This window comes from Lactuca sativa, chromosome 6, assembly GCF_002870075.4.
Source record: "Lactuca sativa cultivar Salinas chromosome 6, Lsat_Salinas_v11, whole genome shotgun sequence".
Lineage (NCBI taxonomy): Eukaryota > Viridiplantae > Streptophyta > Magnoliopsida > Asterales > Asteraceae > Lactuca > Lactuca sativa.
Window position 1 is genome coordinate 74,559,339 of NC_056628.2, and position 20,505 is coordinate 74,579,843.

The following is a 20,505-nucleotide window of genomic DNA, read 5'->3' on the forward strand; positions in this document are numbered from 1 at the left end:
TCAGCCTGAAGTTGACTTGTTGACATTGAATTTTGTTAACCGTTAACTTTTTGATCAAGTTTGACCTTGGGTCAAACTTGAGGGTTTTAGATTATTAATTAAGATTTCATCTAGTTCTGGTGTCAGTCGATTCACGGGTGCAAACAATGCAGCAAAGGGATCGTATCATAGTATTTTAAAGTTCTTAAATTCAGGTGAGTCTTCTCCCGGTGCTTTTAAGTGGAAGGCACCAATGCCAACTCACTAAATTGTGTATGTAGGATGCTAGTTGTCTTTGTGACACCTGTATGTTTGCATTAGCCTGTGTGGTAGAATAGACATATTTGTGATGACCAGTTGGGTCTAGTTGTTATTATTGTGATATGTGATACTTGTACTGAGACTGCTGATAGTCTCCAGGGTTGTTATTAACCCACCGGGCATGCTGTTTGCCCACTGAAACTACTGATAGTCTCGAGGGTTGTTGATAACCCACTGGGCGTGCTGTTTGCGCAATGGGACTGTTGATAGTCCCTAGGGTTGCTGATAACCCATAGTTGTTTATTTGTGATGTGTTGTGTGTAGTATTTTGGGGAACTTACTACGCTTTGTGTTTACGATTTCTGTTTTAAATGTTTCAGGTTTTCTCATAATAAAGGACGTGCACGGCTCGATTGCATCGCAAAAATGGGGACTTGTGTACTTGATAACTTTTAATGATACTTTGATAAATGTAACATACAAAACAAGAAAGAAGAGTTAAATATAGACAACTACATACATGCAATCCTCCGCAATTTTGCAATGAACAACACCACCTCTAGATAAACCCAATCTCTGAAGCTATCATAAAAGTGAAAAAATGCACGTCTCCCATGACGGTTGAGAAGTAGAGTGCCGCATGCTATCCAAAATCCAGTAGCAAAACCAGTGGCCCCACCAATATAGAACCATCCCCACAATTCCTCTGTGTCTTCCTCATCACCGTCGCTTTTACTAACTTGTAAGTCTTCATCTCCTGGACATTTTCTGGAAAGGGGAGGTCCACACAATCCTGCATTTCCATCGTAGCTTGAAGGTTGAAAGGACTGGAGTTGTGTGCTAGTTGGGATTCTCCCAGACAAGTTATTAGATGATATGTTTAGGTAACACAATGAAGTCATTTGAGACATGCTTGATGGTATCCCTCCTGATAAACTATTTCTAGATAAATCCAAAGCTAAAAGTTTTTTCATCTCACCAACTTGTTGTGGAATCTCTCCAAGTAGAGCATTCCTTGACAAGTTCAGAGCAAGCAGTTCATGAAGATTGGTGAGTTCATATGGGATATGTCCTGTTAGATTGTTGCTTGACAAGTCAATACTCTTTAACAATCCCAAATTACGGGTGAATTCACGCTCATCTCCTTGCCACTCGATCATTGCATGGTCAACATACTCCTCTTCAGTGGGATATGGAAGAATAAAATTTGAAAAGCTTCCAAATGTACTTGTATAGGGATGCACGTTTGGTGGCGCTAAGAATCCTTCTTGAGCCATTCTTGTGAGATTATTCAAACATGAAGGGATGCTTCCGTGGAGATTGTTCCTTGAAAAGTCTAAAATTTGAAGATTTGGTAATTTACATAATTGTAAAGGTATGGTTCCGTAGAAGTTGTTTGATCTTAGGATAAGAACATACAACGCCGATAAATTTTCCCCAATCCAAACAGGCACATTACCAAAAAATCTGTTTGTCCCCAAATCGAAGAAGTTTAACTTTGTACAATTCTTTAGAGACAAAGGCAATTGTCCAGAGAAGTTGTTCTTGTATAAATACAACACCTCAAGATTGATCAAAGATCCAACAGATATAGGAAGCTTTCCAAATAGACTGTTGTCTCCTAGATTAAGAACTTTCAGTTGATTGAAATGCCACAAACAGTCTGGAAGTTGTCCGGTTAGAGAGTTATGGGAGATGTCAAGAAATTCCAGTAACCCATCGACAATTTGGCATAAGAATGAGATTCCTCCAGAGAATTTGTTTCTGGAAAGATTTAATGATGTCAAACTGGAAGGAAGATGCGGTATTGGACCGTTAAAGCTATTTGAACTCAAATCTATCATTTGAGTGCCGAAAAAACTTGCTGATAAATCTGGTACTTCCCCACTGATGTTATTAGAAGAGAGATTCAAAAAGAGTAATTGCATGTTCCAAAATTCTGGAGGAACTGTGTCTGAGATTCTAGTGTTGGAAATATCAAGACGGGTAAGTCTTTCTAGCTTTTGAATCCATTTGGGGAAGTGAGGGCCTAATTTGCAAGAGCTCAGATCAATATGCTCTACATAAGAAAGTTTTGACATATGATCTATGGAACGAACTCCTTGGAGTGGGTTTTTTGAAAGATTTATATAAAGAGCCTTCGACTTTCCAATGTTTTCAGAGATGGCACCAGAAAAATGATTTTGAGAAACATCAATCTTTTCAAGCCAGGGTAGTTCCCACAAGTTCTTGCTTATGGTTCCATTTATTTGATTATCTTCTAGGTCCAGATATGATAGGGATGAAAAGTTCTGGATGTCATCAGGCAATGACCCTGTAAATTGGCTTCTTCGAATAGACAAGTCTTGAAATGTTAGCAATGTGCATCCAGACAAGTTGTTCAGAAAATCAGGAAATTTTACAGCAGCTGAGTTGTTATAGAAGTACAAACGTTCCAAACTACAGAGGTTACCAATATATTTGGGTATCCTATCTAACATGTTGCCATAGAGATAAAGAAAACGAAGCTTATTGCTTGTTAAGGGGAACAACCAACGATACATGGATGAGGTCAGATTGTTGTTTCCAAGAAAAAGGGATTCAATAGATGAAGAAGAGTTGAGAAATGAAGAAGAATATGGATACATCACCTGTGACAGCTCACATCCCTCCAACCTTATATATGATAGCTTCCGGAGACTCGAAATTACATTCACCCAATGGTTTGCTTTGGCTAAGGAAATCTCATCCATTTCAAGTACCTCCAAATGAGAGAGATGAGACAGCCACTCTATGTTTTCAACTCTACATCTTCCAACAAGAGCAAGAAAAAGCTCTTGCAGGTTGGTGAGATTTCCAAACTGTGGTGGAATGGTTCCATAAAGAGAGTTATGGGAAAGGTCAAGGTGCCTTAATTGGGTCAAGGAACCAATGGACTTGGGAATAGCTCCGTTAAGATTATTGTAACGAAGGTCAAGGAACCTCAATAAAGTCAAGGAACCAATGAAGTTGGGAATGGTTCCATTAAGATTATTGTGGCCAAGGTCAAGGTGCCTTAATAGAGTCATGGAACCAATGAAAGTGGGAATGGTTCCATTAAGATTATTTTGACCAAGGTCAAGGTAACTCAATAGAATCATGGAACCAATGAAGGTGGGAATTGTTCCATGAAAAGAATTTCCCGAAAGATCAAGATGATTCATGTAGCTTAAGTTAACCAATGAGTGGCTAATCTCACCTTCAAGACTAAACAAACTAATATCAAGCTCCGTGACATGATGGCCTGTTTGGTTGTCACACGTGACTCCTTCCCATGTACAACAGTCATCATCTTCAGGTCTCCACGTAGAGAGACTACCATCAGGGTCTTGAAGGTTTGCTTTGAATTGAAGGAGAGCATCTCTCTCCTTATCCAAACACTTGTTCGAGAGAACACTATTATCGTCTCTTTCTTCCACTGCTACCAATTGGTTGGCAGTTGTATTCTGCAGGCATGCCAAGAGAAGTGAGAAAATTATAAAAACACAAGGATGCATGATGTAAGTGCAGATGTTGGTGATTTTTGTTTGTGTTGATGTATATATGAAGATGCCCCTATGAAGTTTTATATAGTGCCAACTGCAAAGATGAATTATTACAGTGGATGGCCTACTGGCCTCAAATTAATGACCTATTTGTGTGGGGTATACAATCCAGATACCCACTGTTACTTTAATGAGTGAAGATGTTGAAATTTAAATTGGCCCAATGTGATACATTAATGTTTATGATTATGAATTTACGATCGACACCCACACACACACATTTAACTGATGTGATAAAAATAAAGAACACAAGAGTTGCATGGTAGAGTAATTTTATTTAATAACAATATCTATAAACAGTTTTTTTAGTTTTTGCTTTCACATTTGGATAGTTTGTTAAATTACAACGAAAAAAGATATTTAATTAATAATATTATAATTTTAGATTACGGAAATCCGATGCCATGGAAAGTGAAGAATATGTAGCTAGCAAACAAGGCACTAATTGATTCAAACATGTAAAAAGAAGGCACTGTGACTTGATAATGTAAGAAGAATGCAGTGCGACTCGATATTGTAAAAATAATGCAATGCTGACTCAATAATGTAAAAAGAGGGACAAGACTTCTAATTGACAATGGTGGCCCTAAAGGACAAAAGGGTGAGTGAGACCTGAGATGTCTTTCTTTCTTATACCATAAGAAATGCACTAAAACAGATTGAGACAACAAAATTTTTTTTACATCGTAAAAATTATCCTTCTCAATTGTTGGATCTGATCTTAAAATCTAAGAAAAACATCAAGAAAAAACAACAAATAGTTTACATCCATTAATCATTTGTTGCTAACTGAATATTATCGGAAACAATTAATGAGATCTATTAGAATTATACAATGGAAAATAAAATATGAAGAGAAAAATCGAACTAACAGTCTCACATAGAATCAATTAACAAATGTACACAGGTTAATTAACTTAATGAATTTTGGAAAATGGACTAAGTTTGAGAAAGAGGCTACATAATCTTCGACACGAAGTTCGATATCCTCAATAGTTTGCTTGAATTGGGGGGTTTTATTGCTGATTTCTCTTATACCTGCTATTGCTTCACAAATTACAATCACCGCCTGAATTATCTATTCCATTCTATAGGTCAAAACAAACAGTTTTTATTTATTTATTTATTTATTTATTTTTTCATTCGGAATGAACCATTCCGTACGTTCGATTTTTTCATTACCAAACATAAGTTATGTCTTAACCGTTAGTCAAACTACTCTTAAGATGTTTGTTTATACATATGATGTTATACGATTATCCAAAAAAGGATGTAGCTTTTAGGGATTCAGAACACTATTAAACTGAGTGGAATCCAATTTCAGTGGTTTGAGTTTGACAATGAGAATCAGGGAATGATTGTTGGATTAATGCCAGTCAATTCCACCCAAAGTGGCAGACCTCATCCCCTCCCACTCCCACACACATTTAAATTTAAAACCCACTGTCCCACCACTCACTCCCACCCACATCTGTTTGTCAAAACAAAACTGCTTACATTACTTAATGCAAGAATCAACAAGGCACTTTCATTCATTTGTGCCTATTACACAATCATACTTCAAATAATCTAACCTCAAATACAAAGCATTTTTCACTGATATAAATTGGTCGATTTTTCAAAGTACAATGTCGTACTAAGAAAAAAATGAAAATACAATGCCTTAATAAGAAAAAAAAAGTAAAAGTAGAATGCTATAATAGAAAGAAAATGAAAGTAAGTTGCTATTTCTTGCATTTCGCAATACAATATTTCATACATGTTGTCAAAATTTGTTTTTTTACGGATGTGATACTTACAGTGACTATAAAGAGGCAGTGGTTTCTTGTTTCTGATGTTTTGTTTGCTTTGGCTTTGGTTCACCTCTCAGAATCACTAAACCCTTTGGAGCAGGTGGTTTTCCTAGCAACCCTTGTCATCATTAAAACACCTAAATTTAAATTGTCTAAAAAGGGATTTAGTTGTTAGCTAACGTTTTGAATAAGTGGAACAAAGAATAATGAAATTAAAGAAAGAAAAGCAATGAATTGATAACATACCTCCAAATGCTTTTCTGCTTTTTATTGAATCTTGAGTCTGGGATTCTTCTGGATTTAAAGAGATATTATCTCCCTTCTTAATGGGCTTGAAATTTTCAAGAACAACATCAAGGATACAATTCAACTCTGGTCCCTCAGTTTTTTTTTTTTGTCAACATTTGCTCTATGAAGAGTGTCATCAGCACCTACACTGGTTCCAAGTGTGAAAAATGGTCTCTCTTTGAATCCAGCACATTGAAAACAAAAGAAAAATATTCACAACGGTTTAGTAATTAGCTCATGAGTAGCACTATTCAACCTTGTGATTTGTGGAAAGGACAACAAGTGTTTTAATCCAATGTTTCCAACTAATCTCACTCATTCCCTCCATTAGTACATGCTATCTTGTATACACTCTATATCCAGAATATTGTCTAATATTGTTCTTACAGAGCATTCTTCATGAAAGAAATTTACTTTAAGGACAAAAATGATACACACTTAGTCTATTTATATCAACAATGAGCTTAAATAAGAGTACACTAACAACTGCACAATACCATATGAAATTCTATGCATATAAATAATGAGCTCCCATTTCACCTAGATATTTACATGTACACTAACACATGAACTAAGCACATTCATGAAAGTTGTGTCTTTGAAAGTTGGAAAGCACGCCAACTTCAACAATCTTCTATCTGTCTAAAGTTTGGTTTGCAGGAAAGCTTGTGGTTATACTCTATTTATATTCCGCTATATCATATTAGGGTTTATCGAGGATTTACTGATCATCTTCCGAGGAAGTTTGATGGATGAACATAGACGGAATCGATAGTTTTCCACTTACCTTAATCAATGGATGATACGAACTCATTCCTATGATCCTTTCCTCGAATCTTTTGGTTGAATACTTGAATTTACACTGATACAGTGATATGAGCGTTTTGGTGCCAAAACTTTGAACACTTTCGTTGATACCCCATTTGAGAATTGAGATAAATTCATTTGGGCTCGCACTTGCAATTTTTACGTGAGTGGGTTGAGTTGGGCCAAAAACTTCTGTTTTGCATTATGATTTGCAAATTGGAAATTTGCAAGTTTGAAACTTTGAATAGAAGGTGACCATCTCTCTATCGTTATCCAAACACTTGTTAAGAACACCATTACCATCTCTCTATGGTCCCTTTCACATACCTCAAGATGTATTCATGGATTTCATATGTTGAAGTGTGGGTCTTTCCATGAATCTACTTACCATCGCAACTCAGGTCGGGTCAGTATAGAGTTAACCAATTTTGAGAGTTTTCCCAGATCATTCATCTCAGATTTCCTGTTTATTTGTTCTTTGAATCGTGTTATTTTGTTGTTACAGTCACCCGTAACAATGAGATCGTCTACATACACACCCACGATCAATGTCTTTCCTTTGTGTTCCTTGCATATACGCCATATTCTTGCAAGAACGTTTTGAACCCAATTTGTTGAGATACTCCATTCTAGACCCTCCCTAGCTTTGCCACTATGTTAAACAAATTAACTTTGCATACACAAAATATTTTAAAATAGCCACCCACAGATTATCATAACTTATTATATTATGTGATTGGGATGATAACGATTCCATAATGAAAGTTTCCTGTTACCAAAAAGTGTGTGAACTGACTAACAGTTCTCTCAATCCGGTAGCTTCTCTATCATCGGATTGAACTTAAAATCTAAGAAAAGCATCTAAAGAAAACAACTAGATTGGATTCAGTCTCTTATAGCTAACTGAACATTATCGGAAACGATGGGACCTAGAGAAATTATAATGTGGACAACAAAAGGAAGGAGAAAAATCAAACTATGAGTCTCGCGTAGCATCAAATAAATAATGTACAAGCACAAATTATTTTTCATGCATTTCAGAAATCACACTTTAATTTTACAAAATTATTAAACAATAAGACATAAGAGGTGATGCCAGCCATAGTGGACGCTAGACAGTAACCATCGACATATTTTTGTTGTCTACTGGTGTGTGGCCCAATGTTTATAGGCCCAATATTTGTTAAACAAAACAGCACAAAACCCAATAGTAATGAAACTTTTCTTTATCATTTTTTTTCTAAATTAATAACTAATAAAATAGATTAATTAAAGATAGACTAATTCAAGTAATTACAATACTATGATCCTAGCCTTAAAAAGAATAGTAATGGTCTATACAAGATGATATACATATTAGAAAATAAGTTAAAAATAAAAATCAGATGAGAAACTATGTATGTCTAACCCTTTTCAAAATTGCAATGAACACCACCACCTTCACATAAACCCAATCTTTGAAGTTATCATAAAACTGAAAAAACGCACGTCTCCCACGACGATTGAGAAGTAGAGCGCCACATGCTATCCAAAATCCTGTCGCAAAACCGGTGCCCCCACCAATATAGAACCATCTCTCAAGCTCATCTATGTCTTCCTCATCACCCTCGCTTTTACCAACTTGTGATTCTTCATCTCCTGGACATTTTTTAGGAAGGGGAAGTCCACATAGTTCTGTGTTTCCATCGTATCTTGATGGTTCAAAGGACTGGAGTTGAGTGCTTGATGGGATTCTCCCTGACAATTTATTATATGACACGTCTAGGTAACACAATGAAGTCATCTGAGACATGCTTGATGGTATCCCTCCTGATAAACTATTTCTAGATAAATCCAAAGCTAAAAGATTTTTCATCTCACCAAGTTGCTGTGGAATCTCTCCAAGTAGAGCGTTCTTTGACAAGTTGAGGGCAAGTAGTTCATGAAGGTTGGTGAGTTCATGTGGGATATGTCCTGTTAAATTGTTGCTTGACAGGTCAATGCTCTTCAACAATCCCAGATTCCTATAGAATTCACGCTCATCTCCTTGCCACTCGATCATTGCATGGTCGATATACACCTCATCAATGAGATCCCAATGCCACTGAGATGTATATGGATGTACGTTTGGTGGAGGTAAGAATCCTACTTGAGCCATTCTTGTAAGATTATTCAAGCATGAAGGGATGCTTCCATGGAGATTGTTCCTTGAAAAGTCTAAAATTTGAAGATTTGCTAACTGACATAATTCTGAAGGGATGGTTCCGAAGAAATTGTTTGATCTTAGGGTAAGAACATACAACTCCGATAGGTTTTCACCAATCCAAACAGGCACATTACCCGAAAACTTGTTAGCCCCCAAATTCAATGAGGTTAAGCTCGTGCAATTCTTTAGAGACAAAGGCAATTCTCCAAAGAAGTTGTTCTTGTATAAGTATAACGCTTCGAGTTCTATCAAAGATCCAATAGAGGGAGGAAGCCTTCCAGATAGACTGTTGTGTCCTAGATTAAGAACTGTTAGATGTTGGAAATGCCACAAACAGTCTGGAAGTTGTCCTGTTAGAGTGTTATGGGAGAGGTCAAGAAATTTTAACAACCCATCAACCATTTGACATAAGAAGGAGATTCCTCCAGAGAATTTGTTTCTGGAAAGATTTAACAATTGCAAACCGGAAGGAAGATGCGGTATTGGACCGTTAAAGCTGTTGGAACTCAAATCTATCATTTGAGCGCCAAAAAAACTCGATGATAAATCTGGTACTTCCCCACTGATGTTGTTGGAAGAGAGATTCAAAGAGCTTAAATGAATGTTCCAAAATTCTGGAGGAACGGTGTCTGAAATACTAGTATTGGAAATATCAAGCTCGTTAAGTTTTTTCAGCATTTGAATCCATTTGGGGAAGTGAGGCCCTAGCTTACAAGAGTTCAGATCTATATACGTTACAGAAGACTGGTTTGACATGTGATCTGTGGAAGGAACTCCTTGGAGTGGGTTTTTTGAAAGATTTATAATAGAAGCCTTTGACTTTCCAATGTTTTCAGAGATAGCACCACTAAGATGATTTTGAGAAACATCAAAAGCATGAAGGGGTAGTTCCCAAAATTTCTCGCTTATGGTTCCATTTATGTGATTATTTGATAGGTACAGACCTTCTAGGGATGAAAAGTTTTGAATGTCATCAGGCAATGACCCTGTAAATTGGCTTGTTTCAGCAGACAACTGTTGCAATGTAAGTGATGTGCATCCAGACAAGTTGTTCAGAAAATCAGGAAATTTAACAACGGCACGGTTGTTATTAAAATGAAAACTTTCCAAACTACAGAGGTTACCAAGAAATTTGGGTATCCCATCTAACATGTTGCCAGAGAGATCAAGAATATGAAGGCTATTGCTGGTTAATGAGAGCAACCAACGATACATGGATGAGGTGAGATTGTTGTTTCTGAGAGAAAGGAAAGAAATAGATGAAGAAGAGTTGAGAAATGAAGAAGAATATGGATACATGACCTGTGACAGCTCACATCCATCTAACCTTAAATCTGATAGTTTTGGGAGATTCGAAATCACATTTACCCACTGGTTTGCTTTGGCAAGGGAAATCCCTTCCATTTCTAGTGCCTCCAAGAGGGATAGATGAGACAACCAGTCTAGATTTTCAACTCTACAGCTTCCAATATCTCGAAGGTTAAGCACTTTCAAGTTGGTGAGGTTTCCAAACTCTGGAGGAATGGTTCCATGAAAAGAATTGGAGGAAAGATCAAGAAGATTCAAGTAGGTTAAGTTAACCAATGAATGGCTAATTTCACCTACAAGACCAGCAGAGGGAATATGAAGCCCTGTGACATGATGACCTGTTTGGTCGTCACATATGACTCCTTCCCATGCACAGCAGTCATCATCTTCAGTTCTCCACGTAGAGAGACTACCATCAGGGTCTTGAAGGTTTTCTTTGAATTGAAGGAGAGCATCTCTCTCCTTATCCAAACACTTGTTAACAACACCATCATCATATCCCCCTCCTACTCCTTCGTCTACCACCAATTGGTTCGCAGTTGTATTCTGAAGGCGTAGCAAGAAAAGTAAGAAAATTATTAAAACACAAGGATGCATGATGTAAATGCTGATTTTGATGCTTTTTGTTTGTCTAATTGTCTTGATGTATATATGAACTATGAAGATGCCCCTACAAAGGTTTATATAGTGCCAACTGTGAAGATGAATTTTTAAAGCGGATGGCCTCATATATACTGGTGACCTTTTTGTGGGGGAATTCAATAATACTACAAGTCTTGGCAATTTGTATTTAATATAAATATCATTTCCAATTTTGTGATATTTTTTGGTTATCAAATAATGTGATATAATTCTGAAAAAATAAAATGATGGAATCAAATAGAGTAACCGTCCATGAATGGATATGACTATGTAATGGTAGTACTCCCATCCGGGCTCAGGTGCCCACCTTTAGTTTTATGAGTGAATAAAGCGTTTTGCAACCATCACCAATTTTTCATCGCTCTTTAAGTCATTCCTCATTATCACAAATTCAAACGCATGAAAACAACCATCGTGAAAAATACAAATTTGAGAAGAAATATTTCATCTAAACCTAATAAATTTATTTTTCGAAACCTCTTTTGTATAGTTATAGTTTATGTACATTAATGTTTACGACTCCGATTAGCGCACACACACACACACACACATTTAACTGATGCGAGAAAAAAAAAGAACACAAGACTGCACAACTCAACAATTACTTACAATAATTATATTTTACTTATTAACCAAAAGCAGAGTAATTTTATTTAATAAAAATATATGTAGAACGTTTTTTTTTTAATTTCACAATTAAATTGTTCGTAAAATTACATCCAAAAAAAAGATTTGATTATAATATTATCATTTTAGAATATGGAAATCTCATTGGAAGTGAAGAAGGTATGATTTAGAAAAGAATGCACTGATTGAAACAATAATGTAAAAAGAATGCACTCATTGACTCAATAATGTAAAAAAATGCAATGCTGACTCAAAAAGATAGAAAGAGGGACAATCCTAATTGAAGATGGTGGCCCTAGCTAAAAGGAGTAAAGGGCCAGTGAGACATTCTTTCTTGTTTATAAAAGATGGAGATAGACAACACCACAAGTTCTTTTATATCATTAAGAATCATCCTTCTCGATTACTGGATCTGATCTTAAAATCTAAGAGAAACATCATGACAAAACAACACCTAGTTTAGAATCATTGGTTTATAGAAAATTGAACTTTATCCGAAACGATTAGATCTATAAAAATTATAATATATATATATGGAAAATAAAATATAAAGAGAAAGATCAAACTAAGAGTCTTACATAGCATCAATTAACCAATGTACACATGTTAAACTTCATAGAATTTCAGAAAACGGAGTAAGTTTTGAAGAAAAACTTAAAAGTTTGAGAAAGAGATTACCAGATCACGGAGACGAGGTTTGATATCGTCAATAGTGGGTTTGAATTGGGGCTTTTTATTGCTGATTTCTATTTTACCTGCTACTGCTTCACCAATCACAATCACCGGCGGAATTCATCATTTTTCGGTGTAGTTTTCATCTTCCGACCCAAACCAACTAACAATAAGCCATACACCAAAACAGTATTTACTATATTTAGTATACAGCCATACAATATAAGGCCCAGGCCCGATATATATGCTGACAAAATATACATGGCCCATGAAAATTGTTTTTTTTTTTCCCAAATTCATCTTTCTTAAAAGTCATACATATTTGTTTATATTAGAAAAAGAGAAATAAGGGAGTGCAGTAATTGAACTAACTAGAAGTTAGGGTTTTTGTATAAATTATCAAATAATATGATTTACATTTTACTTTAAATACAATATTAAAAATATATAAAAGATGATAAAATACGTCATAGGCATATTAGTTTTAGACATGACAAGATATAAATTATATAACCAAAAGCAAATGCAAACTTATTTCATTTAACAAACAAAACTTTAATGATGTATGATGAGCAAATGTTCAACATTTTTTTTTTCTAACAATTTGAGATTTTAGCAAGTTGTGTCAAGATGACATGACGTCTTTGTTTATAGATTATAATTGATATATTTGTCATGTCAATTATTAAAAGGTAAAATTAGGTTTATGTTGAATGTTGATCATATTGTTGTAGTACCATTTAGACGATGTTGGGGTAACTTTTAGCTATAGGGTTCTAGTTAATATATTATCTTTTCACTAGCTAATCTATTTTATTATATATTGGATAACATTTCACTTTCTCCAACTTCGAATGTTAAATTCGTCTCTATATGCCTATGTACCTATGTGTTCAATGTGAATGCACTTATTTAGGTAGTAGTTCTTGAATATTTCAATGCTCATATATATACACCCTTACTATTTAATTAATGTGAATACACATTATGTAGCAATTCTTCAATCTTTCCTTGCTCATATATACGTCCTTACCATTTAACTTTTCCTGGTTAATGCAATGGAAATTAAGTTGATATTTCCAATGGAAATGTAGATGTGCAACTCGGCAGAAATGTCGGTTTGTGTAATGTTATCATGGATCACGGATATTGATTACATTAAACAATACACAAAAGTATAGCATAAATATGACTACCATAACTGAAAAAAATCCTACATATATATTATACCTAGTTTTAAATAACTGAAAATTAAGTTACAAACAATCCCTTAACAAATAGGTATAATAATAAACAATAACAAAAAAAATGTATGCCTGCCATTCTATTATTGTTACCCAAACTATTTTACACGTGTGACTTTTAATTCTTTGAGAATACATGTGAATATAAAAAAAGCATCAACATAAAATTGGTAAGTTCAAACGTTTATATTATTAGTACTTTTCATACTAAAAGTATTTGTTTTATTGTATATAAGTATTTCTAATTTATATAAATATGTATACTTTTTATCGAAACTGTATGTAAGTACTATTTCAACTTATATATCAATTTTCTTTTAGACTGATTATTAACATTACAATGAGTTCTCATAATGTCACATCTCCATTTTCACTGTCAGAAAAAGACATTTTTTTTATGCTTATAGTAACGACGTAAATTTTCAAAGAAAAATATTTCAATTTAAAAACACATTTATCATGGTAATAAAATCTCAAAATGTCACAATGTCAAATCATCAAATCTCATAATCAAAACTTTATATATCAAAACAACAGGATCTTCTCAATTACAACTGAATCTCGTATGTGTGTATAGTGGTTGTCGAGGCCAACACAAATAATAACCCTGAATATTACACACTAAAATAGTGTATAGTGGTAAAGGGATCGAATCCACGGAGATTGGTTCAATTTATAACTCTATGAAATATCTCTTTGTAAAAATACTTGTAAAATGACAATAAAAATAAAATGGGGGGTTTTGGTGTTTTGAAATACTTGAAACAAACTAGAATTAACTATGATTTAAATAGACAAATGCAACAAAAATAAGATTTTGATGTAAAATCAATAAGGGAGAGATGGTTGACTTAAAGTTTCCTCACTTTGACTTTTGATGAACATATCATTAGAATCCAATGGTGCAATACTTTGATTTAAATCCTTAATTTGGCTATAGTAATCCAAGGAGCTTGAGATTACCTGGACTTTTCTTAATTGTTGAAATGGCTAGAGAATCTCATAACAATTTCCTTAGTCAAAGTCACTAATTCCAAATAGCATGTAATTAGTGAAAGTCAACTAGCATTAAGAACCAAAAAGTCACCAAATCCAAGAGGGGTCAAATGCTTTCACCACCATGTTGGAGGAAATGTTTTTATGATTGTGTGAAGCAAAAACAACACAAAAATCATTTGTTGCTTGCTAATTTGAGGATCCTTTACTTAATCAAGAAATTAGCCAACTAATCACCACAAACACATTTAAACTCATGAACTAAAACATACAAGTAGTGATAAGATGTTAAAACACAAAACATTCCCATAAAGATTTAAGAACATGTTCATGGGTTCTTCAACATTCAACAAAAGTTCAAAGGATTAACCAAAAGTCAACCAAGATTAGTTTAGCCAAGCATGGCTAAACTCAAAGAAACAAAGTTAGAGAAAATTGTACCAAACATTAAGCAAGAATGAAGAGGTAAAAATATGATGTTCTTCAAGTGTTCTTGGCCTTCAAAAGTCTTCAAAACTCCAGAGAGAATCTCCAAAAATCGGATGTCCAAGAGTCCCCAAAAGATGGGCACCAACCTTCCTCAAATAGCCTTCCAAATGGATTTCCGAAATTACCCCTGCAGGAGGTTGCGCGACCCGCGTGCTGCTGCGCGGGTGGGTTGCGCGGGTGGTGCCTGACATGGGCTTCTTTGAGATTTTGGGCCTCCAAAGCATATCCCACTAGCCCAGATCGAATCCAATCACCTCCTAGCCCATTTTCTTCAAGTTTTTCTTCATTTTAAGCCCAATTTGACCTCTCCAAATCCTCCAAAGCTCGTGCACTCTCCTGATTAAAAATCTACGTATGCTTGAATAAACTCCCACATCTTGCAAATTTAAAGTTTATTTCTCTCCAAGCCTTCAAATAACCATCAAGCTCGCTCCATGCATCATCTCCACAATCACCAAGCCTAACATCATTTTTGTCTACCAAATCTCATTGCTTCCCATACGTCCCGAACACTCCCGCTCCGCTAGACCCGAAAACCTGCAATTATGCTCACAAGATTCGAAAGTACCTGAAATAGTCATAAAATAACAAAAGGGAAAATATGCATGGAAATTATCTAAATTATGAATGAAATATGCTAAAATAAACTATAAAAAGAAGTAAACAAAACTAACTATCAGTGTACAATCAAGCCGACGCCTTCCTGTGACCCTAAGAAGTACCTTAAACACATAACACATAACACGGTAAACACGAAGTTTAGTGAGTTTCCCAAAATACCATATACAACTCATTAGCCACTTGAGGCTATAACACAGTATGACCCTTCAGTCAATGTGTCTCAGTGGGACCCTTCGATTCCATAACTCTGATGGACCCTTCGGTCCTAACTCTGTAAGCTCAGAATAATACACATCATAAATCACAAAGAAATAATGCAGGATATCACAATACAAATATAAACACATAAGACCTTCCAGTCACACCACTCAGATTACCACACTAGGTAAGTATAGTGAGAAGACTCACCTCGCAAGCAAGTGAGCAAATAACCACGCACTCGAATCTCGAACCAGCCTCCGCCTAACATAAATGATGAATATCTCTAATTAATACTCTTTTCATGACTCTAATAACCGGAGGATTTTCTCTCTCTCTAACTTTTGAAGTGGATAAAAGACCATTTTACCCCTCCATGGTCTTCATTACTCATGTTTGACCAAACCCTAAAGTCAACATAAGTCAAACTCGAGTCAACAGTCCATGTTTGACCCGACTTGCCAAGTGCACCCATGTGACTCGTCGAGTCCATTCGTTTCCTCAGAAATCTTGTGAAGGTCCCACTCAGTTCATCGAGCTGACCCCCAACTCGCCGAGTTATCGCATGATCAAGCTCATCAAGACAAACCCTCACCGACTCGTCGAGTTGGCTCATCGACTTGGCAAGTCCATTCAAACTCCTTCCTCATTCAGACGATTCTAAGCAGATTTACCACTCCAAACACTAGATCTAGCATCTCACGACTCAGTTGTCATGTAAAGCTTCAATCTTTACGTTGTAACACCCAAAATCAGGATGGCCAAGAAAGGAAAGAAAACCCTAAGGGGACTCGGCGAGTCTTGTCTGAACAAGGAAAACCCTAATCCCGAGAGTTGTATCCTATATAAAGGGTGTTATGTCCCTTCCTCAACCTCCATATCATCCTAGAGAGCCTGTAACCCTAGATTTCGTGTGAGCTTCTATCATTTGAGAGAAATAACTTTGGAGGAGGGGACCTTTGAAAGGAACTTGAAGATCAAGAGGGTTGCTTCAAAGGAGTGGTGTAGATCCGAGATCTACTTCAGTTTGTGTTCATCTTGGAGGTAATAAGATGTTATTTTCCCTCCTTTGCATCTAGATCTATTTTTGTTATGGGATTTGGGGGTTTTATGGTTGTTTGAGACCCAATTCAGGTTTGGGGCTTAGATATGTGGTTGCCACTTCAGATCTAGTGTTGGGATGGTCCAATATGTCGTAAAGCATCAGATATTGAGTAGTTGGTGAAGCCCTTTTGTCTTAAAACCTAGTTATAGAGTGTTTTGAGCCTAGATCTCTTTAGTTATAAGTAAATTTTGCAACTTTACGTAAGGATTGAGCTTTAGAAGTATGTATCTATGATTTGGAACCCCTGCATGGCTCGAAAAGCCATTGAATGGATTAAGAACTGGAGTGAATCAGCGAGTCACATGGGTGGACTCGACGAGTTGGATGAAGTTGGGCAGGAACTCGGCGTGTTGGAAGAACAACTCGGCGAGTCTGTTGAAGATTGCCTTGGACTCGGCGAGTCAAGTAGCGAAACCCCAAACCCTTCGAGTTAAGACTCAGATCAGTGAATCGAGTGGGGACTCAGTGAGCTGGACATGTCAGGACTCGGAAATCGGTAGACTCGTCGAGTTAGGGGCTGACTCGGCGAGTCGAGTCACGAATAGAAGGACTCTGAGCATGTGAACTCGGCGAGTTAGTAGGCAGACTCGGCGAGTAGGGTTGACCTGGAAGGTTGACCTTGACCAGGACTTTGACTTTGACTAGAGTTGACGTAGTTGACTTTCAGAGGATAGTTAGACTAAGTGTCGCATTGATACTGGTAGCTCGGGGAGTTAATGGAGTAGGAGTTCAAAGAGTTGCTGGGCAGCAGCTAGAGGAGTCATCATCAGCAAGTTCAGCAAGTGCAGGTGAGTTTCCATTTGTGTGAATGGGTCTAAGGCCACAATGCCGGCCCATGTAGTTATGAGTAGAAGACCCGGGGGTTAGCCCTAGGCACAGTATGCTAGTATGATATTCAGGACGAGGTCCAATGATAGCGGGCGGATGCCCAAGGAATGGTTTATGTGATAGTTTATACTTGTTTGTCTGTGTGATACATGTATGTGCCTGGTAGGGAGGTGAGTGTGGGCGAGGTCCCGTATCTCACCAATAGCAGAGTGTGGACGGTGTTCCACATCTCATTAGTAGCAGAGTAGGGGCGAGGCCCAAGTTAGGGAAAGAGTGAGTGTGGGCTGGGCCCGTATCTCACCACCAGTAAGGGCGTGGATGGGGTTCCATGACTCATCAGTAGCAAGACAAGGGCGAGGCCCAAGATAGGCGAGGCCTCAGGGCAGGATTTGTGAGTATATGTTAGCTTATGTGTTGTTATATGCTTATGTGCTATTATATGTTAGCGGGCGGGGCCCAGTGACAGGCGAGGCCTAAGTTAAACAGATATGTATCCGAGTGGGGCTCGAAGCCAGGCGAGGCCTGGAGCGGCGGGGCCGTTGTAGCGGGCGAGGCCCGAGGTAGGGGGTGAGGCCCAGAATAGCGGGCGTGGCCCAGTATGTGCAGTATGTGGTTTTACATGGTATGTGGTAGGTTAGGGAACTCACTAAGCTTCGTGCTTACGATTTCCAATTTTGGTTTCAGGTACTTCCGGTAGCGGAGGGAAGAGCTCGGGGTGATCGTATGGCACACACCATAGATTAGATAGTCTGGGAATGTTTTACTCTGATAATGAACATATGTTTTGGAAATTAATACCCCGATTATGTTTTGGATTGATGATTATGCTTTAAGTAATGTTTTATTAAAAGAAATATTTTTTAGTTTTGAATTTTGGGACGTTACATACGTTCATGCATGGTAATTTTGCTCCAACATACCAAAACATGCTTTCACAAGGTGTTAAGCACAATAACCCTCATATGGATGAATAAAGTTGGGACCTTTGGACTCTAGGGACCTTACGATGTCCAGATCTGAGGTTTAAACCCCAAGATAACTCTATATGCTCGAAGTCCCATCAAAAGGTGGAAGAAACCCTAATCTTCCATAGAAATAAGATATATGCAAATAAATGAGAAAGGTGCAAGCTTTTACCTCCAATTGATTCTCTTGTTGCGTTGATGAATAATCTCCTCTTCTGTTCAAGAGATGCACTAGGTTACTCCAAGTTTAGCTTCTAAGACGCTTATAGCTCACTACACACGTTTAGGGTTTTACACAGGAAGGTTAGGCAGCTGGGGAGGTAGAAATATGGGCATAAGTTTTTTTATATAGGCCCCAACCCCGGGAAATTAGGGTTTCTCTGCCCAGCACCAACTCGGCGAGTCGACTCTCTGACTCGTCGAGTCCATTCATTAATCCCACGCGATCAACTCGACTGTACTCGACGAGTTGGACTCACAACTCGTCGAGTCACTAATAAACCTCAACATTAAACACGTGAATAATATACCTGGGATTCCGGATGTTACAATTCTCCCCTACTTGAATTAGATTTCACCCTCAAAATTGCTCCTCAACATCACATAGATCGAACCCAACAACCCGAAAAGCACCACCGAAAGGATCTCATACCACAAAACTGTTGGATTTTGAGCATTGTAACACACCTAAGTGTACATGCAACCCTAAATACCTTGGATCTGTGTTTTCTCTATTATACATGCAAATATGAATATTCCAAGGTATTATCCTAACTAGCATACAAGACATTGATTCATATGGAATAATATAAGTTAGAAGACATACCTTATGATGTAGCTTGACTCCATGAAGCTCGAGATCCTAGTGCCCCAAGTGTGACACCTCAAATGGTTCACACAACATCATCAACACTTGGAATAACCATGAGAAGAGGATATGAGACTTGGAAATCGACTTGCCCTCCATATTATGCATTAGTGCCAATTTCTCCAACCAATGGGGTCTTTATATAGTGTTCACATTAGGGTTACACCATGTAACCCACGACTTTACCCATTCCTTATGCTCTATAGGTTTTAACCTCCATGGAGTATCCATGGGTCACCACACGGGTTAAACCCAACATAAGGAATCATGGATCATAAGCCCACTTATAAAAGAATGAGTGATTTACACAATCAATCCCCATATATTTAATTAGTCTCTTTTGATCACTAAATTAAGTCCAAATTAATTCTTGATCAATACTAATTAAATAACATGATTGCATATTAATATATTAGAACTTATAATATATTAATATGTCACAAATGTCCTCTTCTCGCAAACGGTCTATGCAAATGTTCCGATGCCATGCAACCCAAATGGACCATGCCGGGTCGGGTCAAGTCTTCCCATTATAGTTATGGACATAGACATTAATCCAAAAATCTCCCACTTGGATAAGTCTAAAACTATTATTGCAAGTATGACTTCATAACTGGACTAGCAATCGTTGCTCTCAAAAGCTTATGTCGAACTCTAACGTTGTAACTGAACTCTGATCTCGTCAATGACTTGTCCATTAGATAAGGGATCATATATTCCTCCATTCTAGATATCATATGAAATGAGACATGGATTATCAATCATTCTCTCAGTCCATTTGTTGTTTTCCTGATTTTCAATTCATGATGACTGACTGATTGAACATATCAAATTAATCTTGGCTTGGCCAAGCACTCACATGTGTCATCATTAAATCATCAAGGGGCCCACAGATATTGCTTTTATCTTGAAGGTAAAAGGAATGGATGAACTTCGACTCATATGGCTTGTTCTACTACTTGTTAAATCATACAAAAAGGTACGTTTTATAACATCGAGTTACCAATGCGTTTTCGTGCAATCAATGTATAACCAACTCATAGTAACAACTCGTATCTCTAGGTTT

General features: G+C 36.9%; 1 protein-coding gene and 1 long non-coding RNA gene across 2 annotated transcripts; both read right to left on the reverse strand.

The window, feature by feature from the left end:
• Positions 1-752: 752 nt before the first annotated feature.
• LOC111890237 (receptor-like protein EIX2) lies at positions 753-3,755 on the reverse strand. Its single transcript, XM_023886393.2, has one exon. It carries the CDS (start codon positions 3,753-3,755, stop codon positions 753-755), a length of 3,003 nt encoding a protein of 1,000 aa, XP_023742161.1.
• Positions 3,756-4,777: 1,022 nt separating this feature from the next.
• On the reverse strand, positions 4,778-12,319 carry LOC122194713 (uncharacterized). Its single transcript, XR_006184289.2, has 3 exons — positions 12,132-12,319; positions 5,843-6,060; positions 4,778-5,748 (listed from the first exon to the last, which is right to left on the reverse strand). It is a non-coding gene; the product is annotated as an uncharacterized LOC122194713 (long non-coding RNA).
• Positions 12,320-20,505: the final 8,186 nt, after the last annotated feature.

What these genes read in the sequence shown, in the direction of transcription:
- LOC111890237 (XM_023886393.2), bottom strand. Translation starts at nt 3,755, where the DNA reads ATGCATCCTTGTGTTTTTATAATTTTCTCACTTCTCTTGGCATGCCTG.